Below are 25671 nucleotides of genomic sequence, written 5' to 3'. Positions count from 1 at the left end.
ATGATACTTAAAAAAATTTACCCATGTAGGTAGTTGCATGCTTCAGTAGTTCATTATTGATACACACGCCATTGTATGATAGACCGACTCCTGCATTCTTTTTTTTTTTTTAAGATTTTATTTATTTATTTGACAGGCAGAGATCACAAGTAGGCAGAGAAGCAGGCAGAGAGAGAGGAGGAAGCAGGCTCTCTGCAGAGCAGAGAGCCCGATGCGGGGCTCAATCCCAGGACCCTGGGATCATGACCTGAGCCGAAGGCAGCGGCTTAATCCACTGAGCCACCCAGGCGCCCCACCTGCATTCTCTTTTGAATAGACCCCTGGACTATGTCCATTTTGGGGCCATTATGAATAAGGCTGCTAAGACTATCTTCAGACACATTTTTTTCTGTGTGACACAGGTTTTCATCTCTTGGGCTAATATTTTGGAATGGAATTGCTAGTTCACAAATGGGTGTTAACTTGTTGGGAAATTGCCAGCTAGTTCTTGAGAGTGGTTGTACTATTTTTCAGGTTTACCGGCAGTATAGGAAAGTCCCTGCTGCTCCTCATCCTTGCCAACATTTGCTATTTCAATCTTTATTACATCTTAATTTGATTCTACAGACCCTATCACTTATTTACATGGGCTGGTTTACACATCTTCCCCCTTGTCCACTGGTGGTGGGCAAAAGGGAGGAGAGGTGATATTACAAAGGGATGTTTTGAACAGTTAGCAGTGTGAACATGCTGGGCCTTGGGGGCTAGCAGAGGCACTTAAAGAAGAATCAGATATAGCTAACAGTGCCTAAGTAGCAGATAACTGGGAAGAAAGATAGGCATATTTAATTTAGCTTTGGGCTATCTCTGTACATCTAACAGAGTCTATGAGATGACAGCATATTTTGCAGTAGTATGTTTTGCTAATGATGCACATCAAACAGTTGATATTAACTATGAACTCACCTTGGGTTCTTTAAAGGATTAAATATTGTGCACTGGGGCGCCTGGGTGGCTCAGTGGGTTAAAGCCTCTGCCTTCCGCTCGGGTCATGGTCTCAAGGTCCTGGGATCAAGCCCTGCATCAGGCTCTCTGCTCAGCAGGGAGCCAGCTTCCTCCTCTCTCTCTGCCTGCTTCTCTGCCTACTTGTGATCTCTGTCTGTCAGATAAATAAGACCTTTAAAATAAATAAATATTGTGAACTAATGCTGTAATTGAAATATTTGGAACATCCCCCATTATTCTGGTAATTTCTATTGGAATTGAGTTCAGAAACTCCCCTTCTGCTTTTTCTGATGTTACTACCTTCTTTTTCTCCAAGGTCAAAATAAGTTGAGAGTATCAGTTGTCAGGATGTAATGGACATCTAAGTTGTAACCCAGCTGTTTTACTAAGCAACCTCCTGAAACTGATTTATAACCACCCGTGAAATAAGAGAAACTCCAAGTAAGATAAGAAATGACAGGACTATTTAGATATCAAAGAGCTGGATTTGAAGATCAAGGGAATGCTGTAAACAGGACAGATAATTTTGTAATTCCTCCTGCATATTTTTCCTCTGAAGGTTGAGATTTCTTTCTTTCCCTGGTGGTTGTCAGGATATTGCTAATTCTTTGACTGACAACCAGAATCTGATGCATCTTGACCTGAAAGGGAGTGATATAGGGGACAATGGAGTAAAGTCATTATGCGAAGCCTTGAAACACCCAGAGTGTAAACTACAGAATCTGAGGTAAGTCGTGAGTTACTTTTGTTGTAATTGAGATTTTTATCCATCCAAATAGACTCTTACGGCCCTGATTTGCTGTTCATCAGGCCAGCTTCAATTTATTTTCACAATATGGAATAGCAGAAATCAGATTCAGGGTGATTTCCTCCTGATTGCACTTATAACTGGTCCCATGCCCCTACTGAAGACCCCCCCCCCATTGTACAGTTCCATCTCTCCTTTTCCTAAATTTAAAAAACCTAGAATTTATAAGGATTTAAATTTTTTCACATTTAAGTGCAGCCATATGTATATTCATTGTATCTTTGAATGCTTTCAGGAAAGAATGCACTAATGATAAGGGGTGGGGCAGTGATAAGCAGACTCAGTCTAACTTTTTTTTTTAAATTTAATTCATGTGAGTCAGAGAGGGAGGCAGAGGCAGAAGCAGGCTCCCTGTAGAGCAGGAAGCCCCATGGGATCCCAGGATCCCGGGATCATGACCCAAGAGGAAGGCATGCACTTAACCAACTGAGCCACCCACGTGTTTCCCCTGCCCTCCCCTGCCCCTTTTTATCACTCTGTTAGGGCTGCTACAACCAAATACCACCGACTGGGTGGCTTAAACAGAAATTTATTTCTCGGTTTGGAGCCTGGAAGTTGAAGATCAGGGTGCAGGCAGGATGCATTTCTGGTGAGACTTCTCTCTTAGGCTTGTAGATAGCCCCTTTCTCACAGTGTCTTCACATGCCTTTTTTGTGTGTGTGCCCATTCCTGGTGCCTCTGTTATAAGGACATCAGTCCTGTTGAATCAGGAGTCCCCATTTATGACCTCATTTAACCTTAATTATCTCCTTAAAGGCTTTGTCTCCAAATACAGTCACATTGGGAGTTCAGGCTTCAACATGAATTTTGGGGAACACAGTTCAGTCCGTAACACTTTTTCAGGGCAAGTTGGGGTTTTCAGCGTTAGGCTGTATCCTAAGTCATCCACTAAGGTCTAATTCGGGACTGAGGAGGGAGATTCTCTTTCCTACCTATGTACACCCTTATTTTGATGAAGAGAACCAATTCCTGAGGGACTGAGTTGATAAGTGCTTGATTCAAAGAAGTAACTAGAGCAACTCCAAGTTCCTGGAACCTGCTGCCCCCTGCCTCCTTACTAAGAGCTGGTATCAGGCCCTGCCTTCTCCCAGGACAAGCGGTCTCTAAATATAGGAGTCTTTAAAAGTGTGGGCTCTACACGCACTTCTTCCTTTCTTCTTCTGCTCCCCTACTTTATTTTTTTTAAAAGAGTGTAGTTATTTATTTGACAGAGAGGGACACAGCAGGAGAGGGAGAAACAGGCTTCCTGCTAAGCAGGGAGCGGGATGCTGGCTGGATCCCAGGATACTGGGATCATGACCTGAGCTGAAGGCAGATGCTTAACAACTGAGCCACCTAGGCGCCCCTCCCTACTTTATTTTTGAAACTGTATTATTTCTGATTCACTTCTTGTTTTTACTTTCAAGGACTGGGTTCCTCATAAAACATGAACTGACTCCCATGAATAAGTGGGCTGTTACTGTGGGAATCACAGCTTGTTCTCCTGACTTCTGCCCATTTGTTTCAGAAGTCAGAGTGGTAGGACACAATGCCCTTCAGTCCACCTTCCATGTTGTATGTAGTTGGAGGAAATGTCTCCTAGTTTAAAAAAGATTATCATTTAAAAATATTTTTTAGTGGGGCACCTGGGTGGCTTGGTCAGTTAAGTATTCGACTATTGATTTTCCTCAGGTCATGATCTCAGGGTGGTGGGATCAAGCCCTTCAGCAGGGGATCTTATGGATTTTTCTCTTTTCTCTCCCCCATATGCATGCTTTTGCTTGCTCTCAAATAATAAATACATATTTTCACAGGGATAGGGAAGGTGGGAATAGAAGAGACAAGCCCCCTACCCCTCCCCTTCCTGATTCTCTATCAGAGCCATGTCCTAGTTAAAGAACTCACTCCATGGAGGGAAGCTGGTCTTCAGAATGGGTCACAAAGCCTGGGAGACAACACCCTCTGGCTGGTGAGTGGTGGTTATAGCTCTTCTCTGAGGAGGGTCTTCTGCTCTTCTGCACTGTTTTCCAGCTTGGAATCCTGCGACCTAACGACAGTTTGCTGTCTAAATATCTCTAAGGCTCTCCTCAGAAGCCAGAGCCTGAGATTTCTGAATTTGTCGACCAATCACCTATTGGATGATGGGATCAAGCTGTTGTGCGAGGCCTTAGGACACCCCAAGTGTCACCTAGAGAGACTGTCGTGAGTTTTGCTGATTTGTTTTCCTGGGGTCCTTTGCGCGGTCCTGGTGTGGCTTAGAGCTGAAAGGGAAAACTGCATGGGCCTTCACACCACTTGGCTCATTTGTCAAGCCTGGATGAACTCTACATGAAGACTGTCTTTGCTTCCTCTTCTATTTGGCTTTTAAGTGCTGCTTTTCTTCATGACTGCTTATTTTTACTGTTTTCCTCCTTTTCTTCTCTGTACATAACTGCAGTGGCATTTTGATTCTATGGTAGAGGTGTAGGGGGTGTAAGTACCAGCTAGTGTCCCTGCAAAGGAGAGGAGAAACAGGAACATTGTGATTTGACTGCTCCCTTCCTGTGTTTCTCCTTCAGCCTAGAAAGCTGTGGCCTCACAGTAGCTGGTTGTGAGGATCTTTCTTTGGCTGTCATCAACAACAAAAGGTTGACACATCTGTGCTTGGCGGACAACATCTTGGGAGATGATGGAATAAAATTTGTGAGTGATGCTTTGAAAAACCCACAGTGCAATCTCCAGAGCCTCGTGTAAGAGTCTACTAGTGTTCATCCTTCCGTGTATATTACATTTTGAAATATATTTTATTTTTTTAAAAGATTTTATTATAAAGCACGAGTGGGGGAGGGGCAGAGGGAAAGGGACAGACTCCCCACTGAGCGGGAAGCCTGATGCAGAGCTCTAATCCCAGGACCCCAATATCATGCCCTCAGTGGAAGGCAGACACTTCACTGACTGAGCACCCAGGCGCCCCCTAGCCACTTGGTTGTCACAGGACATTTCTATCACTGCAGAAAATTCTATTGGACAGTGCTATGTGAGATCTGACAGAGGAGGAATTCAGTACTTCACAAATGAGAACACAACAGCAGTTAAACTGAAAGGTCTCACATTTATTACTGAACCAACTTAGTGAGGTAAAGGCATAGGAACAGAGAAAAATCATTTCCCTGATAAAACATGTCTATTGGCCAGGTAGGAGGGACGTTAACAGAGTGATAGGATAGGAACGTGTGGAGGGGAAAAAAGGAACATGTGAGCTTCATGCAGCTTCAATATGTGTACCATTTCATGAAGTGTGATGCCTTACAGACCCAGCTTGGTTCTTCTCCAGTGACGCCTCTTGGAGTTGTACCTGATTTTATTACCAGTTTTCATCTGAATCCACTGGGGAATGGGACGATTCTGCTTTTGTTTCTGGGCCAGGAATCGCTTGATTCTGAAAGTCTTGTGAGAAGACATGGCGAGGAACAGTCAAGCACACACCAGGATGGTAGCAAAAAGGAGAAAAAAGCTGAAATATATTTTAAAAGGGAGAATGTTATGAGCATATTCTGTCCCTTGCTTCTTCCCGTCTGTTACCCGTAACGATAAGATGACAAGGATGATAGTGTTAATAACTGCCATTTATTCTGTCCTTACTCTGTCCTGGGTCCTGTGCTAAATTGGTTTAATCTGTACGAAAATACCTGATGGTGTCAAATTGGCCACCTGAGTTCTAAGTGCCTTACTGGACAGTAGGAAATAGGAGGCTTAGAAAGATTATGTAGCTTGCCTAATGCTCACAAGAAGATGATGGATTCAGGACTAAAGTCTGCCTGTCCAGCTCCATATTCTGGGCTTAGAACAGAGGTATATACATATGTATATGAACACCATTAAAGAGAAATGCAGCATCCCATGGTATGGCTGGATCACAGTGTGATTATTTTCTTCATGGCTCTTAGACAATTTTAGACATGGAACTGATGAGCCAAAATTCTTATTTTGTTAGATATGGTTAAATTTTCTCTAGATTATTCATATTTCCTTGGCAGTCTAGAGGCCTACATTTTAAGATCTTCACTGGGTATCTACTTTTTTTTTTTTTTACCAATATTATTTTTTTAAAGATTTTATTTCTTAGAAAGAGTGCACAAGCCAGAGGAAGCAGCAGGTGGAGGGAGGAGAAGCAGACTCTCTGCTGAGCAAGGAGCCTGATGTGGGGATGACCCCAGGACCATTATTTGAGTGGATGTCAGACACTTAACTGACTGAGCCACCCAGGAGCCCCTTACAATATTACTGAGAATATTATTTAGATAATTGAAGATAACTAAAAATAATTTGACGTTGAGCATCTTTTCAGAAGTTTTTGGCCTTTAGTATTCTAGGAATTATCTCTTCATGTATTTAATTTTCCTCTAGATGTTTTTTGTTACGTATATTATATAACATGGTTATTAATAAGCACATAGACCTTATAGCCATTATTTTTTATATGTTGCAAATAATTTACCCAGCATGTTACTGCATTCCAAACTTTCTTATGGTCATTTTTAGAATACAGAAGTTTAAAATTTTTGTGAAGTCAAAATCCTCCTCATGACTTCTCAGTTTTGTCATAATTGGAAATACCTTTTTTAAAAAAAAAAACTGTCACACACTTTATGGTTTAATTTTTGATATGTTAAATTATTCCTAACTTGTTATAAGGCTTAAACCTATTTCCCCCATATGTCAGGTCTGCCTTCCCAAATTATTTATGGTATAATAGATCTTTTCGCTACTGATTGGAAATGCCACTTTTATTATGTACAAAAATACTTTTTTGTGATTACTCCCATTCTGTTCCATATGCCTGCTCTTCTGCTCCATGTAGCTACTTCTGCAATTGGGCACTGTATTTGTGCCCAGTGTAAAGAGGCTAACATTTCATTTATAGTAAGAAACATTCTGAAAAACAAGGGTGGAGGGTATTTGATGAGATGAGTGTTGGCAAATAAATATAAGGGACCAGAACATGAAATCTCAAAGATAAGAACCTCTGGGTTCTGGGCAGTAGCAGTGATTCCATCTTCACTCACACTGTCCTTCCTACAGGCTGAGGCGTTGCCACTTCACTTTGCTTAGCGGTGAACATCTCTCATCCGCTCTCCTGTGCAACAGGAGCCTGACACACCTGGATCTGGGGTCAAACTGGCTACAGGATGATGGAGTAAAGCTTCTGTGTGATGCCTTTCGGCATCCAAGCTGTCACCTTCAGGAGCTGGAGTAGGTCTTTTGTGACCTTTCTTTGGGTGCTTTGACTACTATGAAGGTAGGGGAGATGAGGAAAGAAGGGATGAGCTGAGTGTGTGTCAGAGAAAAGAATAAACAGCTGATTCCTTCTCTCTCACCCTGCTTGAGACAAGCTGGGGCAGTATGTTCATCAGATTTTTCTTAAATAGTTAATACAGTAATTGAACCTCCCTCAGGGAAGGAGGACCGGAGACAACAGACTGACCAGCCATTTTATATATATTTTTTGGTTGTACCCCAGTGAGTACTGTGTGTCCTCTGCCTTACATCCATGAGGCAGACTGTGCCCTACTAGTTTTTCTTTCAGGTTTATAACTAGGTCAACTTTTAAAAAAACAGGAAGGGATTTTTTTTTTCTTTTTGGAAAGAGTATGCATGCATGAGTGGGGAGGCTGGGGCAAAGGCAGAGGTAAAGAATCTCAAGCAGACTCCACGCCACACGCAGAGCCATACATGGACTTGATCTCAGGACCCTGAGATGGTAAAATCAAGAGTCAGATGCTTAATGGACTGAGCCACCCAGGTGCCCACTAGGAAGGCAATTTCTAAAAATGTTCAACAAACCACTCATTAAGCAACTGTTTTTATTACTATGTTCTCTTATTCTGTGGGTGGGTATTTACATGTGTGGTATGTGTATATGTAATTGTTATTACTATATAGATAGGACTTGGAGGTTTCCTTTTCATATGATAGTATTTCAGAAACATTTAAATACTTACATGCTGTTATCTTATTGGATATTGAATATATCCTATATACATTCAATATCTTATTGAATAATGGATGCACTATATTTAGTATTTAATATTTCATTTTGTAAATATTGTGGCTAGAGTGAAGCAACATAGAGGTGTCACTTAGTGATCTCGGCTCACTTTCCTACCAGGGCCTCCCATAGGACTAGTCAACTGGGTGAGTTATTAAGGGTTTAACCTCCAGCATTGTTTTTTTACAACTATAAACTCTAGATCGTTAGACTAGACTAGACTCAGGGTAACCAAATTTCCACAAGAGTTTAATAGTTGATTGTTACACTGGTAAACAAAGGTGATTGAACTCTTGGGTCCAATAAGTACCTTTACTTTCTTTAGGAAAACATACACAATGTGATTCTCTGAAGATTCCTTGATTATTATTCAACTGAAAGACAAAATTTTACTTCATGGAAATTATTGTTAAATCCAGTACCTTTATTTTAGCCACAATTTCTAAGTGACCTATACACACAAGATGTTTGCATAGTCTACTTTCTCTCTTTAACATTGTAAGCACATAGACAAATTTGTGCTCTCTTAGCTACCTTCATGGCCTCCATGCAGACCATGCCAATTCACTCAACTAAAATTTCCAACAAATATAACCTATATTCTAAGGGCATTAAAAGTTATTACTAAGGTGATACACTTGCCCTCCAGTAACTCATAAAATGCTGATGGCAAGGAAATAAAGACAAAGCCAGTTACAACTTATTCCACGTATTATAAGACAAAAGTCTCAAGGAGCAAGGAGTGGGACAGAGGCTACTGAGTTCCTTAGCCTTGAAAGATGAAGAAGATTTTGTGGTGTGCAGATACCCTTGGCAGAAGGTAGGAAGAGAGCAGGGACCTGAAGATAAATGTGGCAGATCTGGAAGAAAAAAAAAATAGATGGGTATGCTTGGTGAGTAGGATGGGGATGAAATATGGAAAGTGAACACTTGAGGGCAGATTATGCATGCTCTTGAAGGCTCTACAGAGGGTTGAAAGAAATATCTTCTATCTAGTCTGCTGCTTCTTGGAAAACAGCACTTTAAGATAGATTCTTGGAAAGTATTTTAATTTCAAAAATGTATTAGAAACTGAAAGCACAGAGATCTGTGGGTTCCTTGGGTAGACTTCTATTTTGTTTGTTTTGACAGAAAAAAAGTGTTTGTACCCTTGATTTGGAAACTTGGTGGGTAATAACTTATTTGTGGGAGAAAGCAGCTTTACCCACTGTTTTGTTTTCAGCTCATTAAGAAATCCCATGTGTTTCTGCTGGTAATGTTAGACATTCCTCTGTGTGTCCTGGATTGTGGGGAGAAAAGGGTCAGGAAAAAGGCTTAGATACCTCAGCTTCTCTCCTAGGAATAATTTAATTAAGCTTCACAACTGACAGTTTCACCTCTTTTGTATTTCTTGCAGATTGTTGGGCTGTGTTCTTACTGGTACGTGTTGTCTGGATCTGGCTTCTGCTATTCTGAACAACACACACCTGCGGAGCCTGGACCTTGGACACAATGACCTGCAGGATGATGGAATAAAAGTTCTGTCTGAGGCTTTGAGACATCCAAACTGCAATATTGAGAGGCTTGGGTGAGTTCAATTTTCCATTAGGAAAATGATACCTATTTGGTGGCTAGCATGGCTAGAAGAAATTTAGTACATGAGAAAGGATTATAAATGGGATAGAAATGAGAATCTGAATTTCATATATGTGGATCACTGTGTATTATGTGCTGTTAGTGTTGAAGCCATATTTCACAATTCATTGTGTCCTCCTTAGTGCCCTGGACAGAGTATGTATTAGTATGTATTAAGTAAATGGTACCTGCTTTAAGGTCTTCCATGTTCTCTCATCCTTCAGATATTCCATCTCTCTTTGAATTTTTCTAATTAAAGTGAAGATTTGGGGTACCTGGGTAGCTCAGTTGCTTAACAGCCCGACTCTTGATTTTGGCTCAGGTCATGATCTCAGGGTCTTGAGACCAAGCCCACATAAGGCTCCACTCAGGGTGTATGTGTGAGTCTGCTTAAGATTCTCTCTATCTCTCCCGCTTCCCCTCCCTCGCCCTCACTTCCCACCTCAACTTGCGCTAGATCTCTGGCTCATGCACTCTTTCTCAAAAAAAAAGATTTTGCTCATTGTTTTTAATCTGGAGAAATGCTATCTTTTTTTTTTTAAGATTTTATTTATTTATTTGACAGAGAGAGATCATAAGTAGGCAGAGAGGCAGGCAGAGAGAGTGAGAGGGAAGCAGGCTCCCTACTGAGCAGAGAGCCCGATGTGGGACTCGATCCCAGGACCCTGAGATCATGACCTGAGCCGAAGGCAGCGGCTTAAACCACTGAGCCACCCAGGCGCCCCGAGAAATGCTACCTTTGCTGGGTTTTTTGTTTGTTTGTTTTGTTTTTAAGATTTTATTTATCTAAGAGGGAAAGCATGAGCAGGAGAGGGGCATATGTGAGTGAGAGGGAGAAGTGGAGGAGATTCCCAAGCAGACTCCATGCATTGAGCCTGACTCAGAGCTTGAGCTCACAACCCTAAGATCATGACCTGAGCTGAAATCAAGAGTTCGATACTTAACTGAGTCACATAGACACCCCACTATTTATGCTCTTAAGGAGCCTGTGGTCTAATAAAACCTTATCCTATGTTTTGAGTACTTTTTATGTTTAATCATATATTGTTTATATGTTTTTTAAATCTTGAATGGATATTGTCTAGTACATTTTTACTTAAATAGTGTGATTTATTGATCTCTGGGTCAAGAATTTTTTGCTCCATATGTGGGAAACCCAAATATTCTATGTCTCCCTGACTCTTACAAGAAAATGCTGCTTTACTTTACCTATGTATCCATTGACTGTTTATATATTTTTATCTCAACAATGATGATACTGTAACTGTTGAGTCTGGAATTTATTTTTATTTTTATTTTTTTAAAGATTTTATTTATTTATTAGACAGAGACCACAAGTAGGCAGAAAGATAGGCAGAGAAAGAAGAGGAAGCAGGCTCCCTGCTGAGCAAAGAGCCTGATGCGGGGCTCGATCCCAGGACCCTGGGATCATGACCTGAGCTGAAAGCAGAGGCTTTAACCCACTGAGCCACCCAGGTGCCCCGGGTCTGAAATTTAATTTTATCCTGCTTATAAACCTAGTAAACTAGCCTATCTGTATTTCCTGGATATTGGCATGAAACACAGAATCCCATCAGAGACTGAGGACTTTATTACTCCTCACATGGCAGCATAAGCACTAGTGTTTCTGTGTCCATTTCCTTTGTCACCCAAATCCCACTGGGTGGATGTGGACAGCATGGATGGACACCTGAACATGGTAGTGGGTTGCATCCTAGGAGAGAAACATGGAACTTGGGAGACCCATCATTTTATAGCAAGCACTAAGCAAGCCTGCTCTTTTGTCCTAGAGGGAGACATTACCTCATTCCTCAACGCTGCAGCACACACACTCTAGAAATGACCCATATGAAGAATTGTCAGGGTCTTCCAAAAGACTCCCTGAAATATTCATCTCTCCTTTTTCTGCACAGTATAGTCTTGGTTAATTTTCACATGGATAGCCATTCCACTGGCCACTCTCATTAATCTGACCAACAGAAGCTGGGGCCAAATCTGATCAATTTGTCTCCAACACAGTTTGGTTAGGGCCACTCCAAGCATAGGATGAGGTCAAATTGCAGTGTTGGTTTCAACTATACCCTCAGCATCCTGGACTCAGCCAACTGAATGAGACCCAGAGAGGACCAATTGGTCTTGTTATCTATTACAACTCATGAAAGGGGGTTTGGGTTGACCTGCTGATCTTGATATCATTGTAATAAAGGGGGGGGGGGCAAAAAATTGGCCCAAACCAGTCCCATCCCCCAAAAAGAGAATTCAGTGGTCCATATCTTGACATAAAACAAACATGTAACCTAAAGAAACATAGCTCACTCCAGTGTGGAATCTGTTCTTCTATTGATTTGGGTCACCATTACAGTGGTTTAGTTATGTCAGGTAGGTAGGCAGTGTCACTAAGTAGTTACAGATGCCTTGTTAGTCATGCATGGCATAACTCAGAGCTGTACTGGCATCAGGTGAAGCTTATGAATTTGTACCAGTCAGACTAAACAAGGTTGTACTGATTATGTTTGTACCCCTGTGATTAGGGGTCCAGGTCTGGGGGTTGCCATCGATGACATCAGACAGAGCATAATAGTTAGGACCTGCCATGTCCACTTGAGATTTTCCATTTTCATAGCACGTGGACAAACTTGGCAGTGGGTCAGGTTGCCACCTGCAGCTGCTACTTAAGCAGACCACATCATTTTGCCAGGCAGTAGTGTTAGGTCTAGAGAAGGAAAGGAAGTCATTAATTGTTCTTCCTGCTCCCTGCACCTTCAGGTTCTGAGATGTTCCTTCCCTGGGTATTGGTGTCACTGCTGTTCCCCACAGTCGTGAAATCAGTGTGTCCTATCCCATTGCCTATAACTTGGCTTTTTCTCCAGTCATCCCCTAAAGATCTGCCCTATGTTCATCTGTTTTGTTTCTTAAAATTCCACATGAGTGAAATCCTATGGTATTTGTCTGTCTTTGACTGACTTATTTCCCTTAGCATATTACTCTCTAGCTCCATTCACATTGTTGCAAATGGCTAAATAATATTCTGTGGGGGTGGGAGGGGTGTGTGTGTTTATGTATATATGTGTACCACATCTTCATTACCCATTCTTCAGTTGATGGACACTTGGGCTCTTTCCATAATTTCACTATTGTTGATAATGCTGCCATAAACACCGAGGCACATATAACCCCTTGAATCAGTATTTTGGTGTCCTTCAAGTAAATACCTAGTAGTCCAATTGATGGATTGTGAGATTTAAAAAAAAGAGAGAAGGCAAATATAAAACAACCCTTAATGATAGAGAACAAACCAAGGAATGATGGAGGGGGGTGGGCTAGATGGGTGATGGGTATTAGGAAGGCACTTGTGATGAGAACTAGGTGTTGTATGCAAGTGATGAATCATTAAATTCTACACCTGAAACAAATACTACACTGCATGTTAACTGAAATTTAAATAAAAACTTTAAAAAATGTTTATACACAGAAAAAAAGATCTGCCAAGTTCATATTTTAAACATTTCACTATGAAATATAAAATACATACAAGCAAATAAAATTGTTTTAAAAAATAAATCATGTGCATAACCTCACCCAGGTCAGTAAACTGAATTTGCCCAGGAAAGTAAATTTCCCTACTCCTCCCTTATAAATTTCTTCTTCCTTCCTCCCCAAGAAGTAAACATTATCCTGATGTTTGTGGCCATCATTTATTTATCCCTACAGTGACTGCAAGTGTCTATTAGCCCTAAGCAATATATTGTTGAATTTTGCCAAGTTTTGCATTTTATATACAGGGAATCCTACTCTATATTCTTTTGTATTACTTTTTTTTTTTTTTTTTTTTTTTTTGCTCATTGTTATGAGTTTGTCATCCAGTTGTTTCATGTAGTTGTAGTTAGTTCATTTTTATCACAGTAAAGTATTCCGGTGAATGTACCACAAACTATGTAATAACCATTCTATTATAGGTGGACTTTTGTATTGTTTTTATTTATTTTTTGACCAGTGCTGTTGATGAATATTTCAGTAATGAATTCTGAGGCACATACGTATATATTCATCTAGGGTAAATAGGGATAGATTTATTACATAATGAGGAAAAGATCTTTAAATTTATCAGATATTATCAAAAAGACTGTACTAATTTATTCTGTCCCTGGTGGTGTGTGATAGTTCCTGTTCTCTGTTCTTGCCATTTTGTCTGATTTTATCTTTAAAGTTTAGGGAATTAGGTGTGTGTTTTATCATCTTTGGTTTCAATATGTGTCTGGTTAGAGGTTTGATACTTTTTCAGATGCTTAAAAGCCATTTGTATTTCCTCTTTTGTCAAGTTCCTTTTCTACGTATTTTGTTCATTCTTCAATTTGGTGAGCCATTTTTGGCCTTACTGATTTGTAGGGTTTTTTTTTTTTCCCCTCCAGTATATTCTGGTTATGAGCCCTTGTCACTTACATATGTGACAATAACTCGGACTTTTCTTTCCACATTATATGGTGTCTTTTATGGAACTGAAGAGCTTAATTGTTAACATCAGATTATTCTTTTATTGTTAGCGCTTTTTGTAATTGTTCAGTACATTTTTCCCGACACTGGGAAATTCTGAATTTGGATTCAGGATTCAGAAGACCTTCTATTTTCTAAATGTAAAAGGCAACTTATGAAGCATTTGAGATTTAAAATATGGTTGGAGGTCAGTCCAATTTTTTCTATGTGGATACTCATCTTCCCTGGCAAAATTTAATGACTCTTTCTTTCCTCATTGTTTGGCAGGGCCACCTTTGTTATAAATTGGTGCATTGGTGCATGGGTCTGTTGCTGGGTTCTCCCTTCACATTTCCAAACAAAATTTTAAATATTGGCTTACCAAGTTACACACACGTGCATGTGAGCCTCCCCATGTATCCATGCCTACACATAAGGTGGCATTTTGATTGGAATTACATTGAACCTATCAATTATGATAGATCCTTGTTTACTTAGCTATATTAATAAAGCTTAGTAATTTTTCCTGTAGTGGCCCTCTATTTTGCTGTTTAACTTTATTTCTAGGTACTTGTTATATTGCAATAGTATTTGGAAAAGGGTATTTTTTTTTAACTATTTAATTATTTGACAGAGAGCACAAACAGGAGGAGTGGCAGGCAGAGGCAAAGGGAGAAGCAGTCTCCCCGCTGAGCAAGGAGCCCTATGCAGGGCGCCATCCCAGGACCCTGGGATTATGACCTGAGGCAAAGGCAGTTGCTTAACCCACTGAGCTACCCAGGTGCCCCAGAAATGGGTATTTTTGTTATTTTTTCATTTTATTTATTCCTTATAGATAGAAACACAGTTGGGTTTTTGTATATTAATTTCACATCCAGTAGCTTATCCCATCCTGCAGTTGATTATAATTGCTTATTTGTATTTGTTTGGATCTTCTAGGTAGAGTCCTCTCTTTTGAGAATAATAGGGGTTTTTTTTTCTCCCCTTTTCTATTCTTTTCCTTTTTCTTTCTTACTGCTTTAGTATCTTGTAAGACATGTGATAGAATGTCTGGAGATACTGGGCTTCACTGTGTTATCTTCAGTGTCAAAAGCAAAATTTGTCAAAAGCAAAATTTCAATGCTTCTCTTTTATTAATTTGCGAAGGTTCCTATCTTTAGTTTGCTAAGAATTTTTTTTTATATTTATTTGATAGAGAGAAATCACAACTAGGCAGAGAGGCAGGCAGAGAGAGAGGAGGAAGCAGGCTCCCCACGAAACAGAGAGCCTGATGCGGGGCTCGATCCCAGGACCCTGGGATCATGACCTGAGCCGAAGGCAGAGGCTTTAACCCACTGAGCCACCCAGGCGCCCCTTGCTAAGAATTTTTTATTTTCTTTCTAAATTATGAATATATGTTGAGATTTATGAAATGTGCTGATTGTGGTAAATCACATTGATTTTTATTATATATATTAGATTTTGCGGGGGGGAGGCTCAAAACCAACTTGGTCATGGTATCTCATATACTTCGTGCACTTCATTTTGTTGATAGAGGACTATTTTAACATCTTTGTTTATAATGGAGATTAAGTTATAATTTTCTTATGCAGTTCCCATCAAGTTTTGGTGTCCAGATTATGGTATTTTTCAAAAAATGAGTTTGGGAGTGATCCTTCTTTCTTTTTCCTAGGAGGGTTTGTGTAACATTAGAATTATTTCTTCCTTGAACTTTGTAGAAATTTCTGGTGAAGCTATATGATCTGGAATTTCCTTTGTATGGAGATTTGACTTGTGATTCAGTTTTTAAAATAATCACACATTTATGTAAGTTTCCTCTTACTGAGTAATTTTTGGTAAAATTATTCCTATGATTTTATCCATTTCAGCTAAATTTTTAAATCTCTTGGCAAGTGTCTGATATTTTATTGTCTGCTCAACTTCTGATCATCTCTAGTGATTTAGACATCTGCTGATATCTCTTTTCCTGATTTTGGCAATTTCAGCTTTTTCTCATTTTACTTTTCAAAGAATACAACATCGATATTCTCTATGTATATTTTTTCCTTAATTATTTTATCTTGTTTCTCCTTTTGAGTTTATTTTACCTTTTTTAAAATTTTTTTTACTTATTTATCAGAGAGAGTGCACGTGCATGCGTGTGCGTCCTGGAGAGCACAAGCAGGGGAAATGGCTGGCAGAGGAAGAAGCAGGCTCTCTGCTGAGCAAGGAACCAGGTGTAGGACTTGATCTTAGGATCCTGGGACTGTGACCCTAGCCAAAGATGCTTAACCAACTGAGCCACCCAAGCATCCTATTTTACTGTTCTTAAATTCTTGAGCTGGATGCTTAGCTCATAAATGTTTCCTCCTTTTCCAACACAAGGGTATGACTTTTCCTTCAAATCATTGCATTAACTCCATCCTGTAATTGATATTATATGTAGCATTTGTTATTTTTGTTATTTTGTTATTTAACTTCCCTCATGATTTTTTTTCTTCAATCCATTGGTTATTTTAAATTGTATTCCTCAATTTTCAAACACATCTTTTTATATTTAATCTATAGGATTGTGGTCTTAGAACATATTGTGCATGATTACAGTTCTTTAAAATTCGTTATTTGCTTCACAACCCAGTATATAGTCCATTTTTTAGACATGTAACATGACGCACTTAATATGAAGAGTTGTTGGTTGTTGAATTGTATGAGTTAATTAAGATTGCTAATTCTGTTATTTAAATCATCTATATTTTTAGTGATTTTTTATAACTGTAGAGTTGCTTTTCAGTTTGTCGTTCTGTTAGTTTTAGTTTTCTATATTTTGAGAACATTATAAGTGACTGCAAACTTAGAATGATTGTTTCCTGATGAATTCTTGAAATCTTTTATGTCTCATAGTGCTTTTTACCCTATGGTTTATTTTGTGTGATATTTATCTTGTGTCATAAATAGTGGGAGTGTTGCTCTACCATATTAATGCCAGTTCCATCTAGGCAGTAACTTAATTTTTTTTTAATACTCTGCACCTATATAGGCACTCAGTTGTTGAATGGTTCAGTAAACATAAGGTGAAAATTAAATTAAATTAAATTTAGTTGGTTAGGGACATCATCATGTGTAGAAATTTGAATTTCACATACTTCCTCAGTTCATGGTTTATGCAAGGATCCTCCAATGACTACTGGTTGGCTAGTTGGTTAATTTATCTCCTTTAAACTAGTCTCCTTCCCGTGTACAGGCAGCTGGTCTACTGTGTTTGAAATATGCCATAGAATTGTGAGTATCTTTGTAAAAGATATAATGTTTTTTGGTGTATTCATTTTTATTTGCATAAATGGTGTGGTGCTAAGAGACCTCATTACACACCCTGCTTTTGAAATACTCAATATCATATTTCAAAAGTCTACTTATATATCTATATATTTTTAAATTTTATTTATTTGACAGAGGGAGAGTGATCACAAGTAGGCAGAGCAGCAGGCACAGAGAGGGGGAAGCAGGCTCCCCGCTGAGCAGAAAGGCTGATGTGGATCTTGATTCCAGGACCCTGAGATCATGACCTGGGCAGAAGGCAGAGGCTTAACCCACTGAGCCACTCAGGTGCCCCAATGTATCTATATTTTTAATAATGATAAAAGATTCAACTGTTTCAGTTTTTCTTAGTGTGCTTCCCTATTTATTCCCTGGACTATAATTACGAACTTGCAATTTATGATTTAGGAAGGAATATAGTCAGTCTATAAATATCTAGTAATAATGAATATAATAAGTACTTAACAGTCTTTGAATCATTTGACTAATTGTGCCCCCCCATTTTTTTTTTTTTTCCTAGCTTCTGGAGTCATCCTACACTCTCATCTCACAGCCGTCTTATGTGCTTGCTGTCTGGAGTAAAATTAATTTTATCTTTAGTCTCTCTTCCCTTCAGGTTGGAATATTGTGGTTTGACCTCCCTGTGTTGCCAGGATCTCTCCTCTGTCCTTAGAAGCAACCAAAATCTGATAAAAATAAGCCTGAGACAGAATACTTTAGGGCACGAAGGAGTGATGAAGTTAAGTGAAGTCTTGAGGTCTCCTGAATGTAAACTGAAAGTTCTAGGGTAAGTCTTCACTGGCTTCTCAGGGCAAGTTTCTTGTAACCAGGGACTGGGGAAGCTACTTATTTATTGCAGGCCTAAGGATCAACCTGATAGTGAATCCCTACGTATTTTTGAGGCCCTTACTTGTTTTTCTCCTATAGGACATTGAATTCTGAGACATATTGTAGCAAGTGGTAATAGCTGAGAACTGTAAAGCCAGACTACCTGAGTGTGAAATCTTGCTGGAACTTAATAGGTACTTGAACTTATACTAGTTTCCAATCTGTGCTTTGGTTTCCTTATCTATAAAAATGGGTGAAATAATACTACTACCCATGGCTTATTGTGAGTGAGGATCGATCAGCCAAGTCAGTAAGGCAGTAGAGGTGTCTCCCTACTATCTGAAGGTAGAGTGTTCCTATGAAACTTTTCACAAGCCAAAATGGTGTAAATCAGATGCAGTTACCATTAATTTATATGGAAAATTTTTTGAGCATTCCTGGACCCAAAAAAATAACCTCTTCTAGGCTTTTCTGATACTTTAGGACGTATGCACAAAATAAATTGATATGAAGCACAGATACCCACAGCCATAGTTCAAAGCTATGATGGCTTGGTGCTGAGGTACACTGTAGATCCCAGGGAAGGAGCTTGGAGGGGCTGCTCTTGCTGCTTGGGTTCCTGCTGCCTCTGTAATGGCTTGCTGCAACCCAAATGCCAAATGCTATTTTTGCTTTTTACCTATGTGTGTGTGTGTCCAAAGCAAAAATCTTTGAACTTCCTTCAGTTATCAAAAACAGGTGCTAATGTAGCTCTCTCATAAAGGTGATGTCGTATAGCCATGACCTTTGGAAAAGCAGAGGTATGGTATCTGTATTTACAACTGTGCATATAACACCTAACAGTGTTATATGTTAGCTATTGTCCTCATTAGTAGTACTGTTTTGCTAGAGTAGAAAAAGGCTCTTGGAGGATTCTCTTAAATTTTAATTTATTTCTATTTCTGCTCTATATTCCATTTTCCTTCACCTGCTATGTTCCCTTGGTATATCACTCACACTTTCCTTGCCCCATTCCCCATGTTTGTCCCTACATCAACAGTCTTTCTCTGAAAAACAAATTCTTCAGAGAAATTACAGGACTATGGGAAAACTGAGTACAAAAAGAAATATTCCCTTGTTTTCTCAGGGTGTGCAAAGAGGCGTTTGATGAGGAAGCCCAGAAACTTCTGGAAGCTGTGCAAGTTAGCAACCCACACCTTATCATTAAGCATGATTATATTGATCACAATGACGAAGATGGCTCCTGGTGGCACTGTACCTGATTTGAAGAACCTGATATTCTTTTAAAAAGTGAAATAAAGGCCTCAGAGTGACAAGGTTTGGGGGCTCTTAGCTTTAGATGCTTTGTGCCCAGATGGTGTTTGATGTCTGTTAGATGTTGGTGAGTCATTTCTCTGTAAAGTATCTGTTCTACTTCACATGGGGTTTGAGAGGCTAAAGTAAAATGATAAACACAAGCTCTGTGAAAGGTATAACATGTTTTTAATTGGATGTAGAGCTTAAGAATTCAGATGTGAGAAGCCTAAAAATGAGACTGGAGCACCAAGCCAGGGTAGATTATGTTAGAGCATCTGGTTTCCTCTGTCTCCCTTGCCTGGATGGCTTCCTTCACAGCCTCACCATCTCTGGCATGTTTTACTGGCATGTTTTGTGTTCCTGGAACCACTGGGTCTAAATCACTTGGGTGTTTCTTAGAATCCAGATTCTTGAGCCCCACATCAGACTTACTGAATCAAAATACCTGGATGAAGGTCCTAGGAACTGGCATTTTAAATTATTCCCCAGGCAGCTTTTAGATACATTACTATTTGAGAATGGCTGGTTTCTCAATTGAAATGGGAGTCTACTTCCTCAGTGAACATTATCTGTAGCCTGTTGTGAAGATGTAAGTAGATATAGGATTATTGGGATTAGACCTATTCCTCCATTTCACATTTGACAATCCCAAATGTGAAATCTGACACAGTAACATTTTCTGTGAAAGACTGTTTAAACCTTTTCAGAGCATCATTGAGGCAGGTAACTTTACTATTTTCTTTTATAAGGCTATAAAATTTTAATAGTAGAAGATAGCACTACAAGGAAATTCAGTCATATTATTTATGAATATATATACATAAATATGAATATTTGAAAATTCCAAAATTGAATTTAAAAAGATCATGAATTAGGGGCGCCTTGCTGGCTCAGCTGATACAGCATGTCACTCTTGATCTCCAAGTTATGAGTCTGAACCCCATGTTGGGTGTAGAGATAACTTAAATATAACATCTTAAATATACACTGTAAATATATTATGACTTACAACAGAAGTACAAAAAGACAAATATTAGGAATGTTATAATTTATGTTATCAATTGATAGAGAAAGGCTAAATAATCACTTCAGCATATGTTGATAAGGCATTTAACAAAACTGTTTTTTGGTCAGGTACTTATTTCAAAACATAAGGAATTTTTACCTTGTACTATTAACAGTATACTAGAACCACAGTCATCTAAATTTTGGAAACACACCTGGTGTCACTGCTATCAGATAATCCATGGGCCAGAATTGGGGAGTGAAGTATTTACTGGAGGAAGATGGGGGCTGGGGCCGACCTTGTGCAAGTGCAGGGTCAGACACTGTCTTTAAAGTATTTGTAGTCATTTATGGATATTTTGCGTTAATGTTGACTTAAAAAATATTCCACCAAAATGTTTATCTTGATTCTTGAGTCTTTCCTTATCTCCTTAAAGTTGTGCATCCCCAAGTTACCCCCCTCATCCTAAATCCAGCCCTGGAGAATAAAGGGTTTGCAATTTCAAATAGTGTAGTTACAGGGTCAAAAAGGATAGTCAAAGATTAAAATAGGGTGATCAAAATAAACTTTGGCTTTGTTGGATTTTTTTTTTATTCTGTACATTTTTTTAAGTAAGTTTATTTCATAAATTCTTATTTGTTATTTTTATTTGAATTTGTTCTGACAGTATGCTAACTCCTTACGTTAGATTCTTACTGATTTCTAGCCTTTTTATTATTAAGTATTAAAGTATAAATTTCCCTTAATTTATATTTTGGCTGAATTCTTATGCTTGAATACAGAGTTATTTTCAGTAGCCTTCATGTCCAAATGTTTTCTTACAGTGTGATTTTTTTTTTCTGTGATCCATATGTCAAATAGAAGTATTGTAATTTCCAGACTTTAAGGGTTTTTAAAGTTATCTTTGTTGAGGTGCCTGGGTGGCTCAGTTAAGTGTCTGCTTTCTCTGCTCGGTCATGATCCTGGGGTCCTAGGGTTCTGGGATCTAGCCAGGCATCACAATGGGCTCCCTATTCAGCAGGAGGCCTGCTTCTCCTTCCCCTCTCCCTTTGGAATTATCTTTTAATCATACAGAACATTTGCACTGCTAGCTCACAAGAATTATTTACATTACTATCAGTTTTCTACAAAATAATCTCTATACCCTTATTTGTGAATCTCCTGATCAAATAGCAAATCAAGAGTCAAAGAACTGTTAAATTTTTTAATATGCCTCAGTTTATCTTTTTAAGATCTTATTTGAGAGGTAAATTAATTTGAACTATGTAGCATCAAACAAAGTAGCTGGAAGGGCTCCACCCAAAAACAGGAGGAAGTCTTTTAATAAAGATGTGAAAGCAAAAAAAATTATTTGAATGGCAATAGCTTAAGCATTATAAGCTTTCTTTGGAAAAGGCCCGTTGGCTATTTGTGATTCGTTGTCCTTGGGTTTCAATTTAACCTTGAGACACTTACAGATTTATGTTTTGTTTTGTTTTGTTTTCCATTTTATTTATTTTTTCAGCGTAACAGTATTCATTCTTTTTGCACAACACCCAGTGCTCCATGCAAAACGTGCCCTCCCCATTACCCACCACCTGTTCCCCCAACCTCCCACCCCTGACCCTTCAAAACCCTCAGGTTGCCCCAACCTCCCACCCCTGACCCTTCAAAACCCTCAGGTTGTTTTTCAGAGTCCATAGTCTCTTATGGTTCGCCTCCCCTCCCCAATGTCCATAGCCCGCTCCCCCTCTCCCAATCCCACCTCCCCCCAGCAACCCCCAGTTTGTTTTGTGAGATTAAGAGTCATTTATGGTATGTTTTGATTTGCTTGGATATCGTCATGAGCACGTTATGAAGGCGCACACAGGAGTCTTTCCACAGTCTTAAAGTTAACATAATTATAAAGCAGGTTCAGGATTCCAAACTCAGTGACATTTCACCATGTGATTAACAGTCTTCTAAGGCACACAATGCACAAGACAAGTCCTAAGATTTAGTCCTATTTAGTCCAACTAAATAGAACAGGGGGTAGGAGGTTAACAAACCAAATGTGAAATCATCACATTGTTAAGTCCTGGCCCCGTGTAAGTGGGCTCTCAGGACTCACTGCTTATTATGTTCAAGGGGTGAAGGATCCCTGTTCTTTGCAGAGATCAATCAGGCAGAGTCTTCTGCAGCCGCTGCCTTTGAGAAGTAGTCAGGCATAAAGCGGTCAGTGCTTGGAGAGTCTTAACAGTTGGCTGCAAAAATCCTACTTTGTTAAAGGTATTTAATCAGTCTTGGGCCCCCACTGTTTCTGTGGGTTATAAGTAGAGTGTGTCATCAGCCAGTGCTGGTCTTGGTGGTATCTGGTCTCAGCTGAAATGCCCTAGGTGCTTGTGTCACTATTTAACACAGGCTACTGCTCAATACGAGTGATGGCATCTTGCTCGCTATAGTAGGCTGATGTGATATCAGAAGCATTATGATTTTCATACTTGAGTTACCTTTAACATGGAGGCTAAAAGATATTTATGTCTCACTAACACCTCTGAATCTTGGTCTAGAAGCTAATGAACTTTAGGGAGGGAGGTATAGAAAAAGGACAACAGTCTTCACCCAACCATGCTACTGTTGTTTATAATATATTTCTGTCTTCAAACTTCCTGTCTCACAGCTCTAGAAATTTCCTAAGAAAACCTTTGGAATTTTCTAAGCGAGAAGATCAATGGGCTTATCTTTTGTCATACTATTTGGTCTTCTGTTCTCAGTTCCTGAAATTGCCTCAGAGCTATAAAGGTGAAATGGGTGACTTGTTATTCATAACAAGCCTCTTCCAATGACAAATTTATGTTAATGAGGTGACCTTTGGAAATCCCCTGAGGATGAGGGGCCTGATGCCTGGGGAGCCAACCTTGATTGGAAGGTTAGAATTTTCAGTCACAGCACCTGATGAGGGCGCTGTTGGTGGGGTGGGGGGGAGTGTTGTAGGTTGACTCCCCAATAGCCAGTGATTTAATCAATCATGCCTATGTAATGGAGCCTCCATAAAAACCCAACAGTGTTTGTAGAACTTCCAGGATGGTGAACCAGAACATATGAACCCACTAGTCCCCAAACTCCATGGGACAGAAGCTCCTCCTTTTAGGGACCTTGCCCTACATATCTCTTCATCTGGCTATTCATATACTACTTCTGTTGTAATAATCCAGTAACACTGATGTCGAGAACAAAGGTAGAAAAATTAAACTTCCTTACAACTTACAGCCCATTGACAAGTACTTGGTACAAGCAGAGTGATTTTCCTCATTGCTTAGCTGCCTCAATGTTAATACTTTGTTAGAGGCAAAAGGCAACCATAGCTTGACGCTTGACATTAGCTCGATTTCCAGGATCCCATAAAAATCCCTTTGGAAACTTTCTTTATCTCTACCTTGCCCCCTCACTCCCAAGATAGGTTAGCAGTCATCCTCCAAGCATATGGCCCACTGATAAACTTCTGAAGGGTCTCATGATTAGTTTTACTAGACAGTAATAAATGACCTTTTCCTAACAACAGCTAGCCCTCCAAGGTCCCAGTAATCCTTGCTGTCCCCAACCACCTCCTTACTTGAAAGTATATAATCAGCCGTTCCTCACAACCGGATGCTGTTCTTCCTGCCCACAGTTCCTGTCTTTGGGCTTTAATAAAACCACCCTTTTGCACCAAAGATGTGTCAAGAATTCTTTCTTGATTCTTCAGCCCCGAACCCCAGCATTTCATATCCGTAAGTATACTGATTTCCTGAGTCTGTGAGCCACTCTAGCAAGTTAATCGAACCCAAGGAGGGGGTGTTACCGAATAGTGTTTGATGTTACCAAACTATTACAGGCACTAACCCAGAAAAGGAACAGGTGAGGCTCGGCCCGCTGCTATATCCAGGTGTTCCCTTACAGGGAATCCCAAGGGGGATGCACATATTGAAAGCATGGTTCCTGGCTGGGTTTGCCAACACTGTTGCTGAACAAACTCTGATAAACTTGTCCTAAGATAAGTCAGTAACTCAAGAAACAAGGGTTAAGAGAAAGGGAGGGGCGCCTGGGTGGCTCAGTGGGTTAAAGCCTCTGCCTTCGGCTCAGGTCATGATCCCAGGGTCCTGGGATCGAGCCCCGCATCGGGCTCTCTGCTCAGCAGGGAGCCTGCTTCCTCCTCTCTCTCTCTGCCTACTTGTAATTTCTGTCTTTCAAATAAATGAATAAAATCTTTAAAAAAAAAAAAAAAGAAGAGAAAGGGAGAAATTTACTTTGGGTGCCAGCACCTGAGGGAGGTGACAGGCTCAAGTCGTAACAAGTTCCTCTCCAACAGTAAGATAGACACGTAGAGTTTTGCAGACACTTTCGGGCTTGGGCGTACCTGCAAGAGAGCAGGCAGAGCATATGATCAGGGGTGGGGGTCAGTATATGTTCAGCCCATGATCTTGGGCAATGAAGGGGACATGTGGCATGTGATCCTCTAGGCATACCATTACTATCAGGGGTTTTCTGGTCTGGCCATTGGAATGTTCCAGTTATCATCAGTACCTCAGAAAGTGCAATAAGAAATAATTGTTGGGATCTATAGTTGAGGAAGAGGGATCGCTGACAGACTGTAATTTATGTTCGAAGCATAGATTAACAACCTGGACTTCGAATTGGCATCTGATGTGGGGGCAGTCTTGTGGGACTCAGTTCTTATTAACTTGTGGAATGTGATGCTATTTCTAGTAGGTAGTGTCCGAATTGAGTGAATTTATAGGATATTCAGTCAGTGTCTCAGGAGAATTAATAAGTGGCGTGGGAAAAACACGTGGTACCTTAACATGGTCAATATACTTTTTTTTCTTTAGATTTTATTTATTTGATAGAGACGGCGAGAGAGGGAACACAAGCAGGGGGAGTGAGAGAGGGAGAAGCAGGCTTCCCACTGAGTGGGGTGCCTGATGCAGGGCTTGATCCCAGAACCCTTTCCGGGATCATGACCTGAGCCGAAGGCAGATGCTTAATGACTAAGCCACCCAGACACTGCAGTATACTTTAAGAGTGAAAGAGATAAGAGAAAACTAGATTGAAAAGATATGTTCTTTCCAGGCTAATTAGTATAGCTTATTTTAGGTCATCATTTCCTGTCTAGTCTCTCGGCTTCTCCCTTATTGCATTCTACTCTGTCTTCTACACTAAAGTAGCTTTCTTTAAAAACAAAACAGAAAACTATTTTCAAGTCTCTTTTCCCTCTCCTTCCACCTCAACTGCTTTACATTCAGTTTCAGCTCTTGACCCCAAAACAGTGTAAACCATTGACAATGTTATTTCAAACAGAATACTGTGTTCAGCTTATCATTTTGTCCCCACTGCCTTTTGCACATATCGTTCCCTCTAATATTTTTG

At 39.8% G+C, this 25671-nt stretch overlaps 2 protein-coding genes across 2 annotated transcripts in view; one reads left to right on the top strand and one right to left on the bottom strand.

Annotated features, from left to right (window-relative positions):
* The window catches only part of NLRP14 (NLR family pyrin domain containing 14), a 45479-nt gene that overhangs the window by 10823 nt on the left and 8985 nt on the right, over window positions 1–25671 (top strand). The window contains exons 5-11 of the mRNA XM_046015871.1: window positions 1544–1711; window positions 3803–3973; window positions 4330–4500; window positions 6833–7003; window positions 9196–9366; window positions 17794–17964; window positions 19132–19251. Coding sequence (XP_045871827.1) covers window positions 1544–1711; window positions 3803–3973; window positions 4330–4500; window positions 6833–7003; window positions 9196–9366; window positions 17794–17964; window positions 19132–19251 — 1143 coding nt within the window. The remainder of the gene's footprint in view (window positions 1–1543; window positions 1712–3802; window positions 3974–4329; window positions 4501–6832; window positions 7004–9195; window positions 9367–17793; window positions 17965–19131; window positions 19252–25671) is intronic.
* Window positions 5006–5212, bottom strand: LOC123949422 (60S ribosomal protein L39-like). The gene has a single exon (XM_046016863.1). The coding sequence runs from the start codon at window positions 5210–5212 to the stop codon at window positions 5057–5059; it is 156 nt and encodes a 51-aa protein (XP_045872819.1). The 3' UTR covers window positions 5006–5056.

The sequence above is a fragment of the Meles meles genome, chromosome 8, assembly GCF_922984935.1.
Source record: "Meles meles chromosome 8, mMelMel3.1 paternal haplotype, whole genome shotgun sequence".
Lineage (NCBI taxonomy): Eukaryota > Metazoa > Chordata > Mammalia > Carnivora > Mustelidae > Meles > Meles meles.
The sequence above is the reverse complement of the archived record's forward strand: the minus strand, read 5'-3'. Positions and strand labels throughout refer to the sequence as shown.

Coding starts and splice junctions, on each gene's coding strand:
- LOC123949422 (XM_046016863.1), bottom strand. CDS start 5,212: ATGTCTTCTCACAAGACTTTCAGAATCAAGCGATTCCTGGCCCAGAAA.